Source organism: Carassius gibelio, chromosome A4, assembly GCF_023724105.1.
Source record: "Carassius gibelio isolate Cgi1373 ecotype wild population from Czech Republic chromosome A4, carGib1.2-hapl.c, whole genome shotgun sequence".
Lineage (NCBI taxonomy): Eukaryota > Metazoa > Chordata > Actinopteri > Cypriniformes > Cyprinidae > Carassius > Carassius gibelio.
This window is the reverse complement of record NC_068374.1, coordinates 3,390,986-3,416,037: the sequence shown is the minus strand read 5'-3', so window position 1 is coordinate 3,416,037 and position 25,052 is coordinate 3,390,986. Positions and strand designations below refer to the sequence as shown.

General features: G+C 40.5%; 1 protein-coding gene and 1 long non-coding RNA gene across 3 annotated transcripts in view; both read right to left on the bottom strand.

Moving 5' to 3' along the window:
* Window positions 1-358: 358 nt before the first annotated feature.
* Window positions 359-1,405, bottom strand: LOC127968419 (epidermal differentiation-specific protein-like). Its single transcript, XM_052569636.1, has one exon. The coding sequence runs from the start codon at window positions 1,320-1,322 to the stop codon at window positions 804-806; it is 519 nt and encodes a 172-aa protein (XP_052425596.1). The 5' UTR covers window positions 1,323-1,405; the 3' UTR covers window positions 359-803.
* A 2,592-nt stretch (window positions 1,406-3,997) lies between these two features.
* LOC127968739 (uncharacterized) overlaps window positions 3,998-25,052 on the bottom strand; it is a 37,872-nt gene continuing 16,817 nt past the window's right edge. Inside the window, exon 4 of one of the 2 annotated variants that reach the window (XR_008156109.1) lies at window positions 3,998-5,766. This is a non-coding gene — a long non-coding RNA (uncharacterized LOC127968739). Of the gene's footprint in view, window positions 5,767-9,075; window positions 9,198-25,052 lie in introns of those variants that run through there. The other variant, XR_008156111.1, reaches the window with a different exon arrangement.

The following is a 25,052-nucleotide window of genomic DNA, read 5'->3' as shown; positions in this document are numbered from 1 at the left end:
AATTGCATAGAAGCAGTTTATTAATGTGTATTGGTTTCAATACTAACTGTCTGTTCTGGTCTATTCATTTGGTTATATTTTGCTATAACTTTTCTGGGATGTGAACCACCACTTTGCAAATGCTTTAGTTAATTAATCAATTATTATAATTTGATTTATTTTTTTGCTAAAATGTATGTCTGTCTGTTCTGGTCTATTCACTTGGTTATATTTTGCTATAATTTTTCTGAGATGTGAACCACCACTGTGTAAATGCTTTAGTTAATTAATTAATTATTATTATTTTATTTATTTTTTGCTAAAATGTATGACATGATAAAAGATAATTTTACAATGGAAATGAAACAAGGAGCAATAAAATATTTAAGAGCCTTTATTTTCTGAGTTGACAGACTTGCACAGAATTATATAAATCCGAAAACCCTTTCAATATTTCACTCTCATCAAATGGGAAATACATTCAAATGACAATAGGACCTATAGCAGATCTGTAACAATCCCAAAGCTGTATTTTATTGCATATGTTTACTGATACTGATGGCTATAGATGAAAAGCCAAGCAACCTGCAACTTAAAACTTTTACTAATAAAACTCTGTATCATATAACATCTGCCAAATTAACATGTACAGTATGTTTTTACACAGATATTATAAGGTTGATTCAGAAATTTTCTTCAAACTTGTTGGAGTCACAGTCATTGTTTCTTGTCAAGATCAGTCATTCCCCTCCATCTGCCTCGCTCTTTCCAGAAGGATTCCAGTTTATATTCAGCTGCAGAGAGTGTACGGTGAATGATGATGTCTATGGCTTCGGCAGCAAGGGACGCACATGGCTGGCCACATCATTGAAGGAGAGCGGAAAATAGCTGGGAACTTCATCTCCAGGGAAAGACACAAGCTGTTCACCCTGACGGTTGACGTGCTCATAGAGAACCCAGACACCACCTTTCACTTTGTGGGAGGAAGCGGTGTCACTGAAAGCAATTTCATGAAGATTGGTTTCTCCGTTCAGGGTCACACTTCTTCCTCCATAGTTCACGTGCTCAAACAGCTGGATTTCAGGGTCATCCAGTTCATCTGTGATCATCTTGAGGGAAGAAAACTTTCCCTTGTCTTCTAGGGTAGCGTATTCTCCTTCCTCAAACACTCGCTGCTTTCCAGCTAAATTCTTGTCATAATACGCTACCCATGGTGCGCCAAAGACTTTGAGAGATGAGATGATGTCGTTGAAGCCCTTGTTTTCTAAGTTGTTGACATTGTTCTTGAATTCAGCTGATCTGCCTTTGAAGGCATCTTTGGTAAAAACAACAATCTTGCTCATTTTGAACAATAACTGGAGATCAGACGCTGGAGAAGGCAGGTGCTTCTTATTCAGCTTCCCGTGGCTCTGCTAGGAAAAGTGATTTTAATGGTGCGCAGAGCTGCCTTTTAAAGCACAAATACACCAAAGTGGGTGTTAACAAGGATATGACCGTACATGTAGGTCTGGCAGCTGAGAAAAAAGGAACACAAGCTTCTTGGCTGAAATAAATTGTCACAAATTCACTTTGACTGCTGCTCAGTTCTTGCACCTTCACTGATTATAACTGAATGAGCTCGCAATTAAGACAAGTAACAATTTTTCATTGATTGTAAGTGGAGTACTCCGCATGCCTTTTTTCAGTGATTCAAAGAAATGTCCCTTTACCAACATTATTATTATTATTTTTTATTTCATAAAAAAGATTTAAAACTAGAACAATATAAATAAGTTATGGAACACTCATGAATAATGTATATATTAAGTTAATTTTATGAAAGCACATTAAACATTAAAATCTAAAACATAAGAACCAATTAAGAAGACAGATTAAGACAGTGGTTCCCAACCCTTTTCAACTCGCGGCCCACACAACCACACACATATGTTTGCGCGGCCCACTTCAAAAAAATTAACTGACCCCACTATTGTTAGTTTAATAACTACGTACTAAGAAGCTAGATTGTTAACTGTATTTATTGAATGAACTAGGGCTGTGCGATATGGACAACAACAAAAAAAAACTATCGCGATTTATATGATCAATTTTGTGATTGTGACACACACCGATATGCTTTTACAGTCATAAATGCATTCAGGAAACATATTTCCAAAAGAAAACCAATTACAGCTTTATCAAAAAGTTGTAACGTCTCTAGACATAAATCAAAATTATCCCTATAGTAAAGATGTAACAAAATGTAAGGCAAAAAAAAAAAAAAAAAAACAGTGTACAGGGACTTTATTTTCCTTTTTTGCCATGCGTTGTTCATAGTGCTCATTAATTGTAGCAGTGCCTCAGGTGTTTGCAGTGTGTATACAGTATGTGTATGCGGTCAGCAGCGAGAGCGCATAAGTATAACGTGAAAGCACATTAAAATAATGCACGAGTGCGAATCTCTGTCACAAAACCAGACATGCTTGCTCAGAAACACGCTGCTCTGCGCGGAGAGAGTGTGCGCAGTTAAAACATGTCTCCTCTCACTTAAACTGCATCCTGTGCGCTCACAATTCTCTCTATGCTCATGTGTTAGATGTTAATTATTTCCGCACGTTTTTATTTCTAGCCTTTTACCGCATGCAGTGTGAACACACTGATCCGTTAACGTGCTCAGAAAAAAGGCGCATTACAGACAGTGTGTGAACCTGGAGTTAGGCATATGCCCAGTCAGTTCTGTTCTTGCGCTAAGCGCAATGCATTCTGATTGGATCAGATAGCATACTACGGGAGGTCAGGGCCGCGGAAAATCGTGCTATTAAACGATTTAGAAATCGCGCACGCTCAAATCATGATTTTATGACGATTTCTTTTAATCGTACAGAAAATAATTGGCGGCCCACCTGCAATACCACCTCAACTCACTAGGTTGAAAACGAGCGGACCACAGGTTGAAAACCACTGGATTAAGAGATACCTGTATAACCCCTTACCAGTTACCCCGCATTTTGGGCATGGAGACACAAGTGACATACCCAAAATAAAAAGGGTTCTGCTCATGATTCTTTCTGACTAGATACATAATTAACTTATGTAGAATTACTCAGACTGTTGTCATAATAAAGATATGTAAGCTCAAAGATAAAAACTAAAATATTAAAAACATGTTTTTAAATGTATTAAAAAAATTGTTGATTTAGGATATGAGTTTAGAAACACAATTTAGCTAAAGCCACAAGTCTACTAATGTTTCATTGGAAATTTCATAATATACAAGTGCTGGTTTTATAATTAGAATATCATCAAAAAGTTGATTTATTTCACTAATTCCGTTCGAAAAGTGAAACTTGTATATTATATTCATTCATTACACACTGACTGATATATTTCAAATGTTTATTTCTTTTAATTTGGATGTTTATAACTGACAACTAAGGAAAATCCCAAATTCAGTTTCTCAGAAAATTAGAATATTGTGCAAAAATGGTGCTGCTCTGCGGGCGACCTGGACACGCACTTACGCTGCTGTCTGTTTGTTTGTTTAACCTTTTAGCCAGCACCACCCCCCATTATGGGACTTACAGCTGAAAGTGCTCTACCAAACTTATAATTGTAACAGTTTCCTACTTCAGTGTGTTACAAACATAATTTTGGTGTCTTTGGAAAGAAGACCCTTTGGGCTTTACTTTTTATCAACCAGATTTGATAATACTCAAAAATATTAAACGTTATAGACACTGAAGTGCCTTGAAATTTTTTTTTACCACACTTAAATATTTTTTATTTGATATGAAAATACATGAAATGAGTCCTTGAGCAATCTAGAAAAGTAATGGGGTGAATGTCACATCTCTCATGAGTTTCTATTTCAAATCTGAATAAGATATCATGAAAAATGAGACTATGTCTAAACCCCCCACCCCCCATATATAAAAAAATATATTTACCAACAGTATTGAAGGCTTCTACAAACTATTTAGTCATTAAACATACCACTGCATAGTTTTTTCCATTATAAAACACTATACAGAAACTTAGACATCATATAAGTGATTTATTTGAGCACTAGAAAAATACAATAAGAATAACTTGAGTAAGAAAAATGAGAATAACAAGAAAAATAATAAAAAAAGATTTTACTTTGTTTGCCAGTTACAGAAAATCCTGAGATTGCTAGAAATGCAGCATTTACAATGAATTACGATGCAAATAAGTGCTGATGTGCCGATGGGCACTTATACAGATGGTAATAACACAAATGTGCCATAAAGTTATTAATCCACTCTCTCCATTCATATCGACGCGTTCACTTTGATAGCCGTGATCATGCAGTAATAGCGAGCTGATTTGGGCTGATTTTCACTGAAACAGATGGTAACCATGCAGATACATTAACATAAAACACACTCTCACATATATAAAAACTGTTGAAAAATAAAACATACAAAGTAAAAGGCGAACGCTATAAGCTCCGCCTCCATCAGCTGACAGGTGCGTCAGAGCGCATCACGAGGGAGCGCCAAATTCAAATAAACTATCTTTCGCCTATCTTTCATTTATTCATTTATTCTATTCTCATTCTGTTTGTGACACTGTACGCTGCAAAAACATGCCATTTTTTTACTACCAAGACGCAGTTTCCGACCGTGAGTTATTCCATAACGGACACAAACAGTTCTGTCACTGAAGAACTGAAACGTAAACAAAGGAGTTATGATCCATATTACAACATTATTGCTTCGTTGGACTAAACGTGCTTCATGAGATGTCGTTCAGTGGACCCTTACCTTCCTAACTAATCCGGGATTTACAGCTGTGGATGTGTTTATGACTCGTTATTACGACGAATCTGGTATGTACTGTGTTTCTAATGTTCATGTTTTTTATGTGCACTGCTTACACAAATGTAGCAAATACAGTCTTTATAAGCTTTCCATTGAAAAACAGCGATCTGTCATCAATGCTTGAGGCTTAAATCTTTATAATGATACATAGTTTGTCATGATTTAATTTGTCCCGTTTCTTTTAATCTATTCGTAAACACTGACACGTGCGAGTTTAGCGCCTTTCAGGACGAGGTCGTCAGGGTGCTGGTAACAGGTTAAAACAACTCTGTTTTGTATGCTCAAACCTTGAGGTTTTTTTTTCTTTTTCTGTGTTTTGTGTATGACTGCACTGATGGAGAGAACGACTAGATGGCAACGTGTGTTTTTCTTTAACTTTTGTTTTTGTTGTTGACAATGTCACTATGTGAACCCTTCTCTACCTGCAACACCAGTGGGAATGGGGAACGAGTCTATTCGAGGGAATTGCTTTTGTCGCTGCGATTGTGTGGAGATGTAGTTCATCTTTCCCGATTTATTTAATGTAAGCTTGCCAGAGGGTATGGGGATTCAATGCTCGCAGCGACCACGGAAAAGTCTATCCCAACAACAAACCCTATATCACAAAGGAACTGAAAGACTGTATTAACAGGAAACATCAAGCATTTAGGATTAAGGATCATCCACAACTTAAAACTGTACAAAAAGAGTTAAACCACAGGCTTAAAGAGGCAAAGGAACATCACAGGGGGCTGATAGAGGAAAACTTTCAAAACATGAACTCAAAAAAACTATGGGACTCAATGAAAATAGCAACTAACATGAAATCAACGGACAAGTCCCTGCATGTTACAGATGAACTGGCAAAAGCAAATGAGTTGAACTTTTTTTTATAAGAGGTTTGACAATCATGATTTCTCTGCTGAATGTGATTTGGTGCTTGACAGTGTTGCTATCAATCATTCTGATAGATTAGAGATTGATCCTAAGAGAGAGAGAGAGAGAGAGAACTTTATTAATCCCGAAAGGGAAACTGGTTTGCCACCAACTTAAAAAATACAGCCAACAAGCACACCACATAGCTAACACACATAAATAAAAAAATTCAACATTTAAAACCTATGAAAAACATGATTAAGAGACCAATGAGACATGATTATAACAAGATACAGTTGCACAATTCAGAAATGCAGGGCAAAGAACAGACAGTTCAACAGTTTGACAGTCAACAGTGTTCATTAAAGTATCTGACCGCTGCAGGAACAAAAGTCCTTCTCAATCGCTCACTGGAGCACCGAGGCATAATTAAATGCTCGCTGAAAGAGCTTCTGAGTCCATTAAAAACACTATAGTGGATGGCCTTCAAAAAACAATTTTTAATTTCGACCTCATCCTCTTCTCCACAATGACCTCAAGTGAGTCTGGGATAACACCAATAACTGAACCAGCTCTCTTTATCAGCTTATTTATCCTATTTTTATCATCAACAGATAAGCTGCCTCCCCAGCAAAGGACAGCATAAAAAAGAAAACTAGCCAAGATCCCCTGATAGAAAACATCTAAAAGCTTTGTACTAATGTTAAAAGATCTGAGTTTTCTCAAAAAGAAAAGTCTTGACTGAGCCTTCTTTATTAAAACATTAGTATTCTCTTTCCAATTTAATTTTTCATCCAAATGGACATTTTTATGATATGACTAAAAATTTATATGACTGAACAATTTCAATCGGCTGACCATTAATTGTGACTGGGAGGACCTTCTCCTTTTTCTTTCTAAAATCAATCACAAGTTCTTTAGTCTTCCCTATATTTAGTTTTAGAAAGTTTGACTCACAACAGCTAAATAATAGTGCAATCATCTACCCCCACATCCTTCCTATATGCAAATTGCAAGGGATCCTGAAGAACAGACATCTGCCTAGTCAGATGATCAAGTACAGCCCTCTCAAAACATTTCATAATGTGTGATGTCAGAGCTATAGGCCTCAGATTAGCATGACTATTTGACACCTTGGCTTTTTTAGGAATAGGAATAAGGCAAGATGTTTTCCACATAACCAGTATTTTAGCAGAGGCCAGAGACAAAGAAAACAGTGAATGAAGAACAGAGCATAGCTGATCAGCACACACTTTTAAAGTACGTGGATGTACATCATCGGGGCCTTCTGCCTTATTTGGTTTAATACACCTTAACTGCTGACGAACCTCTTCCATACTAAGATTAATAGCTGAACTACAGTCGTCAGAACTACTCTGCCTTAGATTAGAGAGGACATTCTCATGTACAGAAGAGAAATCGCATTCATCAAAACTGGCAAAAAAAGTATTGTCATCGTTAGCCTGTATACCCAATTTACATAAACTGGGATTACTAGTCCCATATCCAGTAATACACTTCATACCATTCCATAGACCTCTTGTGTTGCTAATGGACATTTTACCTTCAACAATTTCCTTATATTTTTGTTTGCCCTGTCTGATGATGACTTTCAACTCTCTTTGGGCAACTTGAATCCTTTCTTTATCACCACTATAAAAGGCTGCTTTCTTATTATTAATAGCAGCTTAACTTGGTGACCCATGGTTTATTATTGGGAAAGATTTTGATTTTTTTTACACGGAATTACAACATCGACACAATAATTAATATAATGTAACATATATGCAGGTCATCAATTCATGGGTTAAATTCAGGCATATAAAATGAAACCTTTTTACATTAAATGCCTGGCCTGGCGCCAGCCTGGCTGGATTTAAATTATTTATGATACCCGTGCGAGCCTCAAAGGAGACATGAAACCCCCACATTCCACAACACACACACACATAAGCACACACGCAACATAAAATTAAAACCCAATGGGAGGAGGATCTAGGGGAGGGAATCTCGGAGGAGCTGTGGGTTGCCATTTTGCGTCGGTTTCACTCCTCATCTATTTGTGCTAGACATGGTCTGATCCAGTGCAAGATTCTACATCGTACCCATCTCACTCGAGTGAGGCTCTCCAAAATCTATAATGATGTCGATCCCATGTGCATTAGATGTCATCAGGCTCCAGCTATCCATGTCCATATGTTTTGGTCTTGCCCTCCACTATTTAATTTTTGGATGCAGATATTTGATTCCATTTCTATTTGTACAGGGGCTCAATTTGATCCAACAGCATGTACCGCTTTGTTTGGGGTTTTACCTTCTACTTTGCAGCTTCCTGAATATAAAGCTGACTTTGTAGCCTTTGTCTCCCTTTTGGCTAGACGTTTGATTTTATTAAGGTGGAAGTCTCCTGCGCTGCCTTCTCACTTGTCTTGGATCAGGGACATACTTCAGTTTGTGAAGTTGGAGAAAGTTAGGTGCTAAATTAAAAAAAAAAAAAATTTTTATTATTATTATTATTATTTATGTTTTTCTTGTCAGTTGTACTTGACACTGATTTTGTTATGTCACTGGAAAATCAATATACAAATGTAAAAAAATTATAAAAAAGACTCAGGACTATGGACGTCTGGGTCCTCTCAGTTTGGCAGATAAAAAGGTTTTTGGGCTGACCGACAAGGATACTCTTGTGACATCCAATAGGAGCTTCCTACTCACGGCATCGAATGGGTAAACCTCTCCGGGCATAGAAGGAAAGTCAAAGTCGGGAGACCGGGAGGCTCTCGCCAGTATTTGATGGGAGCTCAAACACCTGACATCAAATAGGTAAGTCTCACCGACCGTAGGAAGAAAAAGGGAAGTTTGTCTAGCCAGGAGGCTCTCGCCGACATCCGATGGGAGCTTCCTACTCACAGCATCGAATTGGTAAACCTCTCCAGGCATATAAGGAAAGGTACAGTTGTGTGGCCGGGACGCTTTCGTCGGCATTCGATGGGAGCACATGCATCAAATGGGTAAGTCTCGCCGGCCATAGGAAGGAAAAGGTAAGGTTATCTAGCCTGGAGGCTCATGCCAACGTCGAATGGGAGCAAACTGCTTCAAACGGGTAAGCTTCACTGGCTGTAGAATAGAAAGATAAAGTTGTCTGGCCGGGAGACATCTGGTGGGCTGGGATCACTGGATCCCTTTTATCAGGATGGAGGTTTGTGAATTCCTTATTTTGGGTAAGGGAGAGCTGAACATCAGTTTATGGAAAAACTGAACTCCGCTCAGATATCCTTTGATGGACCCGACCTGGAGTAAATAAAGGAAGTAACTGAGAGTAGGGACAAATCCCAGAACAGAGTGTTGTATGTGAGGTGGAATGCCTTGAAGCATCTTCATGCAGTTACGTATGATTGGAGGTTTATGGGAGAAACTACCTGGAGAATGGTGTCGAGCAATGCATCGAGAAGTGGTTTTAGAGGGTGGGAATATTAATTCTGAATAGAGAAGAACTTGTGTGGGGAATTGGTCGACCTCTGGAGCCAGAGTCCTGAATTTCTGAAACAGAAAGCGAGACAGGGAGTCAGCGATTTGTTTTTCTGAACCTGGAACGTGTTTGGCATTTATTATAAATTGGTTGCATGCTACATCCATATTAAACGTCTGAGGAGAGGCACGAGGACAGGAGAGTAAGAACGGCCTTTAAAGGCTGCAACTACGAGGGGGTAGAGCTCGAAAAGAGCTGAGGACTGGGATGAGTCCTGCAGCTGGGGGGGCCATGTAGACGTCCTTGGTAAAAACTTCCAAAACCGATTGAGGGAGCTGTGTCTGTAAATAGTTGTATGTCGATGGGAGATGAAACAAGATTGTTGTAGGAAAGGGAAAGCCCATTCCATTGTTTAAGGAACATTATCCATAATTTCGTCGCAGCATGTGAGGGATAAGGGAACGAGGTCCTCAAATGTGTGGATCAAAGATGTGAGAGCTAGGAGATAAAGGGGCTTCCTTGGGGGATGATGCGCATTAAGAAATTTAAATGCCAGAGCAGGAAAAGGAGTTTGCGTTTAGAACAGCTTGGGCTGCCGAGCAGGGTAGAGGAGATGAGGACTATTCTATCTATCTTCTCCTTGGACAAAGAGAGATGAAATTTAGCCTAGTCTAGGTTGATACCGAGGAACTCGATAGATGTAGCGGGACCCGTGTTTTTTTTCCTGAGTGATGGGGATCCCAAGCTCGGAAAATAAAATTTTGGACCATGAGGAGATGAGTGGCTGGGTTTGCGTTTGGAGGTGAAATGACCAGAAAGTCACCTAGGATGTGGATAATGTGGGGAATTGCATTAATATCAGACCAAATCCAACAAACGTCTTCTGATAGTGTGTCCAAAATTTTGGGGCTGCTTTTGCATCCAAAGGTTAAACAGCGAAATAGTATTTCTTCGACCCGCGATTTCTTGGTATTTGAGAGAAAATTCATCAAGAGGGATCAAGCTATTAATGCTTGGGACAGTAGAATTATGTGGTGATGAGTGATCGACTACTAAGCATTTCTTAACTGAAAATTTTCTAGTAGCCACTCCGATTGGGCTGACTCGAAACGTTATTGAAGGGCTCGATCATAAAGCCTGACTTGACTTCTTTTTGATAAGGTTATTTAAGGTTTTTCTACTAAGTCAGGCTCAGCGTGAGCGGATTGGAGATTATGGCAGACCATGATTTGAAAAATCGCACATTCGATGCCGGGGTTAAAACCGTGTCGGAGGCCAGATAGGAGGTAATTAGTAAATTCTTTGTCTGGATGGTGAACGAGTTCGATGGTCATGTGATAAATATTGAAATATTGAGTTCATAGATCTTTTTTTAATTTTTATTCACTGCTTTATAAACTGGACAAACAATGTGGGCATGAGCTCCGCTACAGAATTTGCAGATGTGCAGGAAGTGGCAGCTTTGTCTGGGGCATCTCCCGTTGTTGAAGGAGAGGCATGGCTGCCTGTTATCTGCTTCTGGTGGGGCTGGATGCAAGTTTGCTGTAGTCACGGATATGGGGACATAACTGGTGGATTTCACCGAGGAAGTATTGGAGCAAAGGGGTATACTAGGATTAGTTTGTTGGCAGGTAGTGGTGGAGTGGGTGACTGACCTGCAAACTGCGCAGGAAATTTTCCTGCACCCTAAAAATACCCTGCTGTGGAGATCTGGGTCAAGTGCGCCCCAGTAAGGGCACTAGTTCCATTGGGCGACTCGAACTGCACATTTGGCTAAAAAAGCTTGTTATGTGTAAAACTGAACCCCTCCATAGGACAACGAGAGCTTGGCTATAATTGAAAAATAGTCGTTTGTTTGGGTCGTCTGTGAGGGAAGGCTGAACAGATAATCTCGGTGAAATGACTAAATGCGATTGTGAACTTGGAAAAAGAAAGTAATCGAGATGAAAGGGGATTTGGGTTTTTTAATGTGACTGAAAAATCCCCACAATCTATTTGCCGGTTTGAATAGGGAGTGGGCAGGAAGGAAAGGAGAGACGAGAGATTGACGTCCGCACCTGATATTATCTGGGCTGGGATGTAATGAGCCACTTGGGGAGGCTCAGCGGCAACGGCGTTTGGTGGGGCGGCCATGAGTTTGGCAGAGAAAAGGGAGTATTGAGATTTAACCTGGAGAAAGGAGTTGCTGGGGACTGAAGCTGAGCTGGGTATGGCAGCGGGTGCAGCTTAGTGCTTGCTTGAGCTGCATGCCCCGAGCTGGAAGGGGCGGGCGTCGGGACTATGTTTGCTGGCCATTGCGGGAGAAAGGTTAGGTTTATGCATGTTAATGTATAAGTCCTATAATTCGGTTTTGTTTATTTTGCTTGAAGGCTGTACGTCAGAATTGATCAGGGCTTGCCTCAGACTCAACACAGTCCACTTCCCTATGGGAGGTTTTTTTTGCCCAGCCGAGCGATATGAGGAAGCTGGCTGGTGATCTTTCCTGGAGGAGGCGAGGGTAGATCTAAGCGCCTTGGGAGGCAGGTAGCCGCTCTAGCTGAGGCCCGTCCGCAAGATGCGGCCTGGGGCTCGATTGCAGTGTCACGGTGCTGTGGAGTAGCCTTGGGGTTGGCTTGTTGCTACGAAGAGGCTGGGGAGAAGGAGTCTTTGAAAGATGAAGTTTGTCTGTCCGACATGGTTTGAACGAGCGAACCAGGATGCTGATAAACTATCAATGGATAGAAGTAAGTCAGTTATATTTATACTATTGTATTGATTACTTGATTGTGGTCCACCGGTGTTGATTAGGCTAAGTATCTGGCGTGCTCCTCCCGAACCTTTTTACTAAAACATCATTTATTGGGATTGCTTCATCCCGTGGACATGTAAAGCAACCCCGCAGCAACAGTGTTAAAATAACCCAATTCTGAGAAAATATTGCGGACGTGCCAATGCCGGTGCTTTCCGAGTTGTCACGTCTGCGCTACTTTGGTCTCAATCAACAAAATTTCATCTGTACGCTCATGTGAACCTGCATGCATGAAGTCTCTCCGGGCCTGAAGAAGGAAACAAGGCTGCCGGTCTCCTTTGGCATCTCACATTCATCACTTCTTCAGACTATACCATTATAATTATCATTTTTGTTTCATGCACTTGTGGCGCTTGGGCATAAATGTTATTTTCTGCAAGGTTATTTTCTCACACGTTCAAGATAAAGTGCTGGGTGTTTCGTGATTGTTCATCTAGCAGACTAGCACTGCATAATTATGTTGATCAAATTAATAGATTCAATGTTTGGAACAACTCTTTTGTAATGAGGCATTTTAAGGTTCGCATTAAAGGCTTACAATCTTTATTTATACTGATAAAGATTGTTGCTCGCATTATTCCTTTCTGAAAAATATGCTATGTCTAGCACACCGTAAAGTATTTTTGTCTTAATCATATGCACTTGTGTTTGTTAATTCAGTCATTATTTCATTTGCGTCTATCTACAGTAATGCCTTGTACTGGAATGGGGGTTCACTTGTCTGGTTCCCATGGTTAAATGGAGTTTATCAAGCTTTGTGGGAGTTCCATGGCTGCAGATGCAGAGAACCGTGGCTCTCACCTCATCTTCACACAGGTCACTCTATGGACTGGCGCTAATATGAACATGACATATTAGACATATTTCCACCTGAAATGGAATATCGAATAGAGGGCATGGTTTTGTTTACGCTCCTGGTCACTGTCTCTCACTCATAGCAAACTAATGGCTGGAGGGGTGTGTTCAAGGATATTCTGCCCAAGCCGTCAAACTGACGTCATCAGAAAAGGAATGCCATTCCAGAGTGGAAGTAAATATTCAGATTTTGATTAACCCTCTGGAGTCGATTAACGCTTATACGCGTTTTGCGGGTTAATCTCCTGACAACACCAAAAATAACTTAAATTTCACTTCCAGTTTTGATCGTACAGATAAGAGCAAATACATCAATCAAATCTGTAAATTGTTTACTGTTTTTTGTATATACTCATGATAAAAACAAAACGCTATACTTTTGTAGAATAAAGAAAATAAACAGTGTGCGTTATCTGGCATCTCTGTCTCTGTCATCTCTCTTCACAGACACCTAAATGAAACAACCCGAATCTCAGCGCATACTTGCCTCAAATACAAGAGAAATATATCTATAGAAAGTTTAAAATGTCTACTTTTAAATAAACAGATTCAAATAAAAAACAAATAATCAATTTTTATGTAATTTCTCCTGTATCGTCTCATTATAGATAATGAGGTGAGCCAGGTAATCATGTTCACGCCCCCGAGAAATGACATAAAATGTAAAGGATCATCATAGAAATGTACTTTTTTTCCTGCGCGTTTGGATGATGGCATGCTACACGGGTGAAGAAGCACTTCGGATGATCCTGGACAGCATTGAAGAGGCTGCTTTCTCCTCAGAGGAAGAACATGACTCAGATGATGAATGTTTGCATTTTGAAGAACGTCTGGACCCAGCTGAGGTTATAATTCCTGACGAGTAAGCCTTTTATTATTAACCTTCATAATTTAAAATGTTGCTCAGCTATAGCATATTTTATATCTACACTTGGACGTCTCCAAACAGGCTTGACTAAAATCAGAGCAAAGCACGTATTTAACTATGTATTATGATATATGATGATGATATATAGCCTATATAATTATATAATACACATATAATGCTATAGGCCGATATATATATATATATATATATATATATATATATATATATATATCTTATATCTCTTACAAAAATTAACCATGGTTTTTTTTTTTTTTTATCTATTTAATTTTATATATTTTTTACATTGTGGATTGTTTATTTTTCAAAATGCTGAAATTGTTTACCAACTTAGCTTGTTGGCGAATATCAGATGTGGTAAAAGTTTCAAAAGTGTTATACCCGGCTATTGGCGTTCGCGATCATCCGAGGTGTAAATGTATCATAAAGCTGCAAATGTCGCTGATAAGTGGGCCATAGGCAGACATATACGCGCGTCTATTCTTATCAGTAATATAATGTTTTATCAGTTATGAATCCTCTGGTAAGTGCTAACAACACTTTCAATTTTCTTTTAGGACTGTGGCTGCATCACCGGCAACGTGCATAACAAAGGGACCCGAGTGCTTGAGTTCGCTGGAAAATCATACCAAGTAAGTGCACAGTATTGTACTTTTATTATGACTATGCCTAAATAATATGGAAACATTATTTGTGGTTTGGATGACACAATAAGCAAATCTTCCTGTATGGATTATTAGAAATTGTACTTTTGTTATGCCTGTATCCCACATGAAAAACTAATATTGTAATTTAGCTATAGTGAATACTATAGTGTTTTTGAACCATAGTGTATTGTACTGTATTTATTAAAGTATTTACAACACTATTTCTTAATATATGCCATCAGTTTTTAACAAAACATTTTTTAACACTTCAAATACACCACTTTCATGTTTAACCTGCATCAAAAATGCTAATTTTTATTTTTATTCTTTATTTCAGATGTGCAAAAGAACCTGTGGCAAAAGAGCTAAAGTAAATAAGCATCCCAGTTGGTCATGGAAAACAGAGGATGATATTGACATGGCTCCACAGGCGCTGAGATTCCTGCCCACAAGGGAACCTGGACCACAACTAAGACCATGTGATGCACACACTCCCATGAGTCTATTCAAAAAGTTTTTTTCTGACTCTGCTGTGTCAACTCTGTGTCTAAACACCAATGCTCAGGCTGCCAGGACATGTGCAAAGGGACATAAATATAAATGGACAGATGTCAGCATCAGTGAGCTGTACTGCTACTTTGGGCTACTCTTCTACATGGCAATGGTGAAGTTGAGTTCCATCACAAACTACTGGCGGAAGAACAATCTTTTCTCTGTTCCTTTTCCTGCCACAATCATGTCAAGGGACAGATACCGCACAATTTCATGGAATCTGCACATGAGTAACCCAGATGCAGACCAGGACAATGACAAAAAGAGGGGCACAGCTGAACATGACCGTCTTTTCAGAGTCAGGCCCCTCATGGACACAATCCGGCTTACATGTAAGGCCATCTATCAACCAAGAAAAAATTTGGCAGTGGATGAAAGAATGGTGGCATGCAAAGCAAACACATGACTCAGTACGTGAAAGCCAAGCCAACCAAATGGGGCTTCAAGTTGTTTGTTCTTGCGGATTCATCAAATGGATATACTGCAGATTTTGCTGTTTACACAGGAATGAACCACTTTCCCATAGGCCATGGACTTTCATATGATGCTGTAACATCTCTGTTGGACCGTACAGTTTTGGGCTCTGGGTACCATGCATACATGTATAATTTTTACACTAGTCCCAAGCTCCTAAGAGACTTGTTTGCTTTGAAGTTTGGTGCATGTGGGACTTACAGAGACAACAGGAAAGACTGCCCTCGGAATGCAGCTAACTCACTCACCAAAAAATCTGTGAGGGGCTCCATCAGGTGGATTCGAGACAAAGATCTTGTGTTTGTGAAATGGATGGACACACGAGAGGTGTCTGTCTGTTCCACCATCCATGCTGCTTACACAGGAGACAATGTGCAGAGGAGGGCAAAAACACAAAATGGATGGAGGAAAAAGAGTTTTCCATGTCCTGCACCTGTGACTGCCTACAACCAGCACATGGGGGCGTTGACCTGTCTGATCAGCTATTTCTACACTTCTTGGACATTGCTGCCACCAATGCTTTTATTGTACACAAAGAGCTTTATGGCACCATGACCCACAAGAAGTTTATGGATGGACTAATTGCAGAGCTCTGTGGTGTGTCACAGAAAATACCACCAAAGCAGACCAGTGCTGACCATGTGCCTATTCCAGGATCTGAGCAGCCCTCAGGTGCCACTACTGGTCGCCGGATTTGTGTGCTTTGCAAAGTAAAGCATGGTAAGAGACAGGACACTCCTTGGAAATGCCAGGCATGTGATGTGCACTTGTGTGTCCAGTTGAAAAGGAACTGTTTCCTGGAGTGGCACAATGACGTATAACTGTGCAATCCTGGGCACTTTATGATAAAATGGTCCCTTTTTTTATCTTGAACTCTTCCTGTTTACAATTTTTTTTTTATGTTGCACTTTTCCTTTTTTCCTTTTTTTATTTTTGCAGTTTCACCTTGATTGTGTCTTCTGTGTTTTTGCTAACTTCTAATGTTATTTTGTGTGATAGTTAAATAGTCTAAATAATAAACAAGTGACACAGCTGACTGAATGGCTCATTATGCAGCTCATTATGCGGGCCTTTGTCTTTTCAGGTGTAAATCACAATGATATTCATGATAGTTCAAGCCCTCTCGCATATGACTTTTACCAACAAAATGTGACATAGAAATTTTAAATCAATATATTGTTTTCTGTGGGTGAGTAAACAAGATGATTTTCACATCATTTAGAAAGAAATATTCTAGGCTACAAACTCTAGTTCTCAACAGTCCCGGGAACCAATGTTATGTATGTGTTTTATGGCCTTATTCAAGTGTTTTAACATTTTTAGTTTTTCACTAACCACGCATAACATTTTTTTTTCTCAAAAACACAATCATGTACATACATGCTGATCACATATTATTATAGCCCAGTTTGTGCTGATTACAGTGATATTAGACTTTACCCATTTAGATATTTATAAGAAACTGAAAAAAACACAAATGTCAGGGCATGACAAAACTTCTCCAGGCCCCAAAAACTTGCACAGATTGTTTACATCAATCCTAGCCATGTGTGCTAGTAAAGATTTCATGCGGACTTTAAGTTATAATCAAGGCTTGTTTTGTTTTTTTGCATCTACTGGCATGGTTTACTCGGTTTCCTCAAACAGTACCTATTGACTTTGGTCTTACCTGGCTGTTGCTGCCTTCACATTATATAGACTGTTGTGGCACTTTGCATAACTCTATGCTATGGTGGTCATCATGTATGTTTGTCCATTACTGTTTATGAAGTTTGGCCTATCGTGGCCTTCACATGTCACAGCCTATCAGGGACTTCACTTGAGTATCGTTGAGTATCTCTTTTTATGGTCATGCTGATCTGGTTCATTTTCTTTTGGGGGGGGGGGGGGTAGGTTTCCTCTGCGCGTTTTGGCAGTTAGATGGAGTTTTTTCAAGCGTGCGCAGGAGTATAGCCTAAATAATTATGTATGTGTGTATTTGTTTTTAAGTTGCTACTAGAACCCTGATTCTACCTCTATCAATTAACCTAAACTAATGAACTTTCTTACTCAATGCGGTGGTTTAGAATTCCTGTAATCAGCCATCAAGCTTTTATGTACACAATCATCCTCTTTAGATGTCCATCAAGGTCAGACTCTAAACTATTTCACATAATACTCAAGGTACAATATAATAATCTTATCAAAATGCTGGTGGTGGTTACTTATCACATGGTCCTCATGTCCAGTTAATCATGGTTTTCACATACAATGGCCTCTCATGGTCATCTACACAAGGCTTTCACATCACATAGTTTATAGAAATGTACATTGCCTATCAACGTAATTGCAGTCAATCAGGCCTTCACTTTACATGGCCTATCGAGGCTCCACATTACTCGCCCTTTACCTTCAGGTAAATGACTATTTTCACTATCTAGGACCATGCCACAAACAAGCTATGAACTGGGGAAGAGTAGAAAGAGGATGAAGGGGTCGAGGAAATGGGAAAGAGGGGTCGAGGGAATGGGATTATGGTCAAGTTGATCAGGGCATCTTGAATTGATGGCTAAGGGAGACTCGGTGAGGGTACCATCCCTAGCATATATTTAGGCCAGACAATGAGGACCCCCTGATACAACCTGATAGAAATATAATGTGGGATAAGATTGGCTGAATGGATGAAAAAAGGATGGAAGGGTGGGTTCAAGAGAACGGGACTATCAGAGCGGTATGAGGTGGCCAGTATATATGGAGGTTTTAGAAGTCAGGTGATTGTTTGAGGCGTAGCCCTGCTCCCGAACTTAAGTTAATATCAAATAACTCAATTTCACTAGCTTGGACCATGCCACAAACAAGCTATGAACTGGGGAAGAGTAAAAAGAGGATGAAGGGGTCGAGGGAATGGGATGGAGGTCAGGATGATCAGGGCATCTTGAATTGATGGCTCAGGGAGACTCAGGGTGGGGGTACCGTCTTTAGCATATATTTAGGCCAGACAATGGGGACCTCCAAAGTTGGGAAGAGCCGAGTTAAGCGTGAGCTCTGAATGCCTGATCATACGGAGAGGATGCGTTGGATGGTTAACGCAGGTTCTTGTTTTAGCCTTTGGAAGTACGAATGTGTGATAATGAGAAAAGCTGGGCAATCTCAGCCAATGGTTATTCGTAGGAATAATTGATGCCTCAAGTAGGTTTAAATGCACGTGGGGATCAGAGGAAGGAATGAGCGCAAGATGTTACGTTGTAGATATACGGTGGGTCGGTTGATGAGAAAGGAAGCTTTGAGGCAGTTCCAGCCGGAGATGTATCCTGAAGATCATGCTTGGAGCAAGGCAATTAAGAATGGTTTCTTGGGAAGCCAATTTGGTGTTTGGTCTGTGGTATGGCCTGCGAGAGATGCATGTTTATTCCAGAGCCAAGTATATCTTCTGAAATGGGAAACGAGACGAAGAGTCGGTTTACGAGATTAAGTAGTCATGGTATGGAGTTGCTCAGAGGAGGAATTGTTGTTGAGTAGATTAAGTGGGCCTATGCATGAATTGCATAACTGCCAAACATAAACATCCCTTGTTTATGGTTTCAATTTCTACTGCATAGTCTGAGCGGATGAGTAGATTCGGACTATTCAAACCCCCAAGGATGTTATGTTATGACTATGGGATACGTTTCATAATGCTGTGGAGACTGCTCTTGACTGTGGATTGTAGGAACTGAATTAGAGGCTGTTTAGAATCAACCCGGCAGCCACCATATTAACGGCTGAAGTCTATTTAGGATGTTGCATCAGTATACAGATAGATGCAGCCAGGATGAGAGATGTAGATTAGTGTGGATATCCTCATTATGGAGGTGCAGATGAAGGTGAAGAATGTAAAGAGACTGTTGTAGTTAGTAAGAATCCTTTGTTGCTTCGGAAGAGAGACCAACATCTTAGGGCTGCTTCTGCAAATGAATGAGGCTCACAATGAATTAACAGCACCATCCCAGAAGCCTCACGGGATTCTTGATGGATAGGCAATACTTGGCATTTAGTGGTATAGGCTTTGGCCAACTGGCTTCGTGGCTTGCTAAGTGAATGAGTATTCTGTGGTTGGGATGATATGGTTAATGGTTGGAATGAGAGTGTCATGGAGAGAAGATAAGTTGATTCAATTCAGCCTCTTCTGCTAGTGCCCTGTCGACTATGTCAGGTTCTTGAGAGGAGTGCAGAGGAGCTATGCAAGTCAGTCTGCTGGTGTCATAGGGTTATGAGAGCAGGAGTTTCTTGCATGGCTGTCTCAGAATGCGCAGATGTGAAGGCGCCTGGGGGGGGGGGTGGAAAGAGAGGGTAGAATAGGCTGAAAGAAGGGTGGAAGAAGGGATGTTGGGATGAAAGGATGTATGTGAGTGGCGGGGGGGCGGGGGGTGGGGGGGGTTGGAAAGAGGTTTTGGAAATAGAATTGGAGGTTGAAGGAGACCGACATTCAATGCTCAGTAGGTCGCTTAATCACAGGAAGCCCCACTTTCTGAATGAAAGAGCCGAACAGTAAATGGTAAATGGTAAATGGACTGCATTTATATAGCGCTTTCAACAGACCACATGGCCATCCAAAGCGCTTTACAATTTTGCCTCACATTCACCCATCCACTCACTCATTCACACACCGACAGCGGTGTCTGCCATACAAGGCGCCATCCAGCTCGTCGGGAGCAGCTGGGGTTAGGTGTCTTGCTCAAGGACACCTCGACACTTGGTCAGGTGGAGCCGGGGATCGAACCACCAACCTTCCGGTTTGTAGACAACCTACATGAACCACTGAGCCACTGCCGCCCCATAGTAGGTGTTGCCGCTGTTGTAGCTGTATGATCAGTAAGTCAGCGCATCACTGCAGCTGCTATTATCTACTGATCTAGCACGAATAAGATAACAGTGCTGTTGTTAGTTGCAGGATCTTCCGCTGAGGTGCTGCCTTGGTGGTGCGGTTGTTAACTGTATGATCGTTCGCCTGAGGCTCTGCCATGGTGGTGCTGTTGTAGCTGAAAGATCATTCACCTGAGGCGCTGCTGTGGTGGTGCTGGTGAGCTGTATGATCGTTCACCTGAGGCGCTGCTGGTGGTGCTGTTGTAGCTGAATGATCGTTTCACCTAAGGCGCTGCTGGTGGTGCTGTTGTAGCTGAATGATCGTTTCACCTGAGGCGCTGCTGGTGGTGCTGTTGTAGCTGAATGATCGTTTCACCTGAGGCGCTGCTGGTGGTGCTGTTGTAGCTGTATGATCTTTCACCTGAGGCGCTGCCGTGTTGGTGCTGTTGTTAACTGTAGGCTCGACCGTTGAGGCACTGTAGAGGTGGTGCTGTTGTTAGCTTTGTGATCATCCACCCGAGGTGCCGCCGTTGTGGTGGTGGTGTTAGCTGCGGTTTTTATAATGCTATATGAGCAGAAGTAACAACATGACACGGTGTCAAATGTCAGATTTGTTAGAGATAATTAGAAATACAGGGCCATATTCCTGTAAACAGCTGAAGGATGGGTGGAAAAAAGGATGCTGGGATGAAAAGATGTTTGTGAGTGGGGTGTGTTGCAAGATGCAGGGAGGGAGGGAGGTTGGGAGGTAATGAATGAAAATAAGATTTGAAAATCGAATTGGAGGTTGAGGGGAGACCGGCTGGTCTGCATGAGCAAAGACTAGAGAATACCCAAGACATGTCACTCCTGTAGTTTTGAATGGCGTTAGGGACAGTGAATTGGCATGAGTCAAGGGGGGACAATTTAGACTGTTCAATTTGACCAGCCTGCATGTTTTTGGGCTGTGAGCAATATTGCTGTAATCAGCTGAAAAGAAGGGTATAGGAATGGATGTTGGGATGAAAGGATGTTTGTGAGTGGAGTTTTAAGAACAACTTTGAGCATAGAGAAGAGAGATCAGGTTGAACGACTGCAGGTGGAATTCTGTCTTGCCTGCCGCTAGGGGGTGATGTGGTTTGATGCTGTGGAGGAGAATTCTCGTGACGTCACGTGTGATGGAGAGTGCAGTTGCCGGAAGTGCTGAGGGCTCAAAGTTTGTCATGACAGAAGTTTTATTGAAACTAAATACAGATGAAATAACTGTTTGTTATCTGAACGATTTAATTTGATACCTTGGATTTAAGGCGACCCGTGGTGGAATTGTCCTTGGCTTTGGATTCTAAAAGACGTGTAATGAGAGTGCTGAGGAAGCATGAAAGAAGCGGCTGCGACGGGAGTGAGAATTCAGTTTCGGTGTCCACCACGCAGAATCCGCCGGAGATGAGCCTGTGCGTAGAAGATCGTGGCCCAGAATGTTCGAACTTTAGTTAATATCAATTAACTCCATATTGTTTACCAAACTGTCTATTATTGTCCTTTGTAAAATAGGCCTATGATGGCTTTTCTCATTTCATGAATATTGTAACGGATCTGACCCGAATCAGACAAATTAAAGAGTCAATTAGGACTGTGGTTGAAACACGAGCCGAATTCCTCAGAAAGGCAACAGGAAGTCATAAAACATTCTGTGCCACAAGTCCCAAACAAGATAACCAACCAACCAACTCTTTCACAGAACAGCTTTCAACATTAACACCACTAGAACAATTTCAATTCAGAGAAGAGATTGTCAAATTTGGTGCAAGTAATTGAGATGCAACGCCGGACATCACATGTAAACCCATGAGAGTTACACACAATATCCTTAAACATCGTGGCAACAACAGCACCATCACATGTAAACCCATGAGAGTTATACACAATATCCTTAAACACTTCCCCCACCTAGCAGAACAAGACTGAAATTCCTAAGGGGGGCCTTTGAACCTCTGGTCTCCACAGAAATCTTTGTCAGAGAATGACAAAGAAACTGCCTTTTCTATATATAAATTGACCAAAATGACTTCTAAATGAATATCAGTCCCTCACTTAACTCTATATTCATTTATATGTAACCCACACATTTGACTATCATGTTTAAACACTTATTGTATATGTCTTTTAATAACTATTGGATAGCTTAAGGATACATATTCATGTTTCATATGTATGTGCTTGAATCTGCTTTCGTGAAACAGTCATGACCATCAGTTATTTGTCAAATGTATCATATTCTTGTTATAGGAATCTTGTCCAAAATTAGACCTTGCAAGAGTGGGAAAATTCGTACCATGTGCTTGATAAGATAACATATGATTTATGATACCCCCGAGCCAAGACAATATCTGATTGGTCAAGACAACATTTGAGGTGTGGCCAACAGGCCGGTTTAAATACTTAGGACACCATAAAATTCTGCTTTTAGCTTTTGCTATTAGTCATGTTTGCTTTTAGTTTGCTTTTAGCTTTTAGTTTTTTAGCTATGCTCTTAGCTTTTAGCTTTGCTACTAGCCATGCTTTTAGTCATCACTTTTAGCGTTCTTTGAGCGTGGTTCCAGCGTGCTTCGGCCTTCCTGCTGCTACTTAGCCATGATGAGAAGAAACACCACCTAGTCTCGCCAAACTTTACTTCTTTTCCTTTTGAGAGTTTCGTGTTCTGAGTTAAGTTTTATAACGTTGAGTCTCCGACGTCTGACCTCGAGTGCCCGTTCAACTTCAACCAGCCACACAACTCCGCGTCTTCAGCCAACGCCCAACCACGGGCTTCCCAAGACGCCACTTCAGCGATTACTGAACTTCCAGCCAATCTGCGACATCGGGAAACCCCCTTTCAACAATAACAAAGGGAACACCTTTACACAGGCATTGTACCTTCAGACATAGTACTGGTGTATCTTATACAATTTTAACCTCATTGAAGAACTCAATGGATGGGTTAATTAATTGATTGATGGTTGTTCATGTCTATGCAATTTCACGTATTGCTGTAAACTTGGGATTCCATATTACTATTCTCTTAAACTCATCTTTCCCTAACTTTCGATCTTACTGCAACTTGTGTGAATGTATGAGTGCGTGTGCTTATGTGCTATATTAGTTTATGTCTTAGATTTATCTAATAAAGCCTTATTCATATTGAAAAGAGAAGTATCTTGTGTTTTATGCTTACAAGTTAATGTCTTAAACTGCCGATCTTGTTACTGTGCTAATTGATAGTGTTTTCACTATACTTTGGATATTAATATCCAGCGCAGATTTCATGTTAAACGGCTCGTTCAGTGAATCGCAGGGCGTCTCAGTGATCAGCCGTGAAACAGTGATTCTGTTCAAATTCACTTTAAAATCTTAAATGGGCCTGTTTCCCTTACAATATGCTGTCTTTGTGTTAAATGGCATAATGTGGCCTGTCATTAGATGGTGTCACACCTATTCATTACATCTACTCTTTCAACGCCTCTTGCAGGCTAGCGTCATGACCTTAGCGGCTATACTCTCTATGGCATCTTGTAGCTGTTCTCTCTCAGACTATCGAGGCCTTTCTCTCTATGGATGGTTCAGCTCCATTTAGTCACATTTAGAAGCTGCAGTCTGCCATCGCTTCTATACACTGGCCACTACTGATGTTGAACTTGGATTTCAAACATCCTATGTCAAGCTACTGTGAAGATGGCCATCCTCCGCAATTGAATCCCACATTAGACCTGAGCCACTAAACATATCAAGGAATATCAATGTGTTTTCAAGGTAATCTATATGCAATTACTGGTGGTGGTACAATACCTCTTTATACTACTCCCAACAACCTCTATGGTTTATTGCGGCTTAACTCGCCCTTTCTTTCTGTGGCCTGTCTTTTGTAGCCTTCCCCTCTGTTACCCATCTTGTGGCGTTTCCCACCATGGTCTAATTACACGACCTTCCTCTCTGTGCATACTGAGGCATTTCATTCTACTGCCTCTTGGCTTTCTCTCTATAGCCCAGTGGTTCCCAACCTTTTTCAACTCGCGGCCCACACAACCAAACACATATGTTTGCGCGGCCCACTTCAAAAAAATTAACTGACCCCGCTATTGTTGGGTTAATAACTTAGTACTCAGAAGCTAGATTTTAAACTGTATTTATTGAATAAACATGGACAAAAAAAAAAAAACTATCGCGATTTTTTTGATCAATTTTGCAATTGTGACACACACCGATATGCTTTTACAGTCATAAATGCATTCAGGATTAATTTTAAACATATTTCCAAAAGAAAACCAATCAGAGCTTTATCAAAAAGTTGTAACATCTCTAGAACAGACATAAGTCAAAATTATCACTATAGTGAAGATGTAAAAAAATGTATAGACTTGTGGCAAAAAAAAAAAAAAAATCCTGTATACAGGGACTTTTTTTTCTTTTTTGCCATGCATTCTTCATAGAGCTCATTAATTGTAGCGGTGCCTCAGGTGTTTGCAGTGTGTATACAGTAGGCTATGTGTTTGCAGTCAGCAGTGAGAGCGCATAAATATAACGCGAAAGCACATTAAAATAATGTACGAGTGCGAATCTCTCTGTTCGCACGAAGATTTCCTTTGCTCGTTCACACTTAAAACGTGTCTCCTCTCACTTAAACTGCATCCTGTTCACTAACAAATTCACTCTATGCTCATGTGTTGGACATGAATTATTTTCGCACATTTTTATTTCTAGCCTTTTACCGCAGTGAGAACGCTCTGATCCGTCAACATTGGCTCAGAAAAAAGGCGCATCACAGACAGTGTGTGAACCTGGAGTTAGGCATATGCCCAGTCTCTGTTCTCGCGCTAGGCGCAATGCATTCTGATTGGATCAGATAGCATACTACGGGAGGTCAGGGCCACGGAAAACTGTGCTATAAAGC

What these genes read in the sequence shown, in the direction of transcription:
- LOC127968419 (XM_052569636.1), bottom strand. Translation starts at nt 1,322, where the DNA reads ATGAGCAAGATTGTTGTTTTTACCAAAGATGCCTTCAAAGGCAGATCA.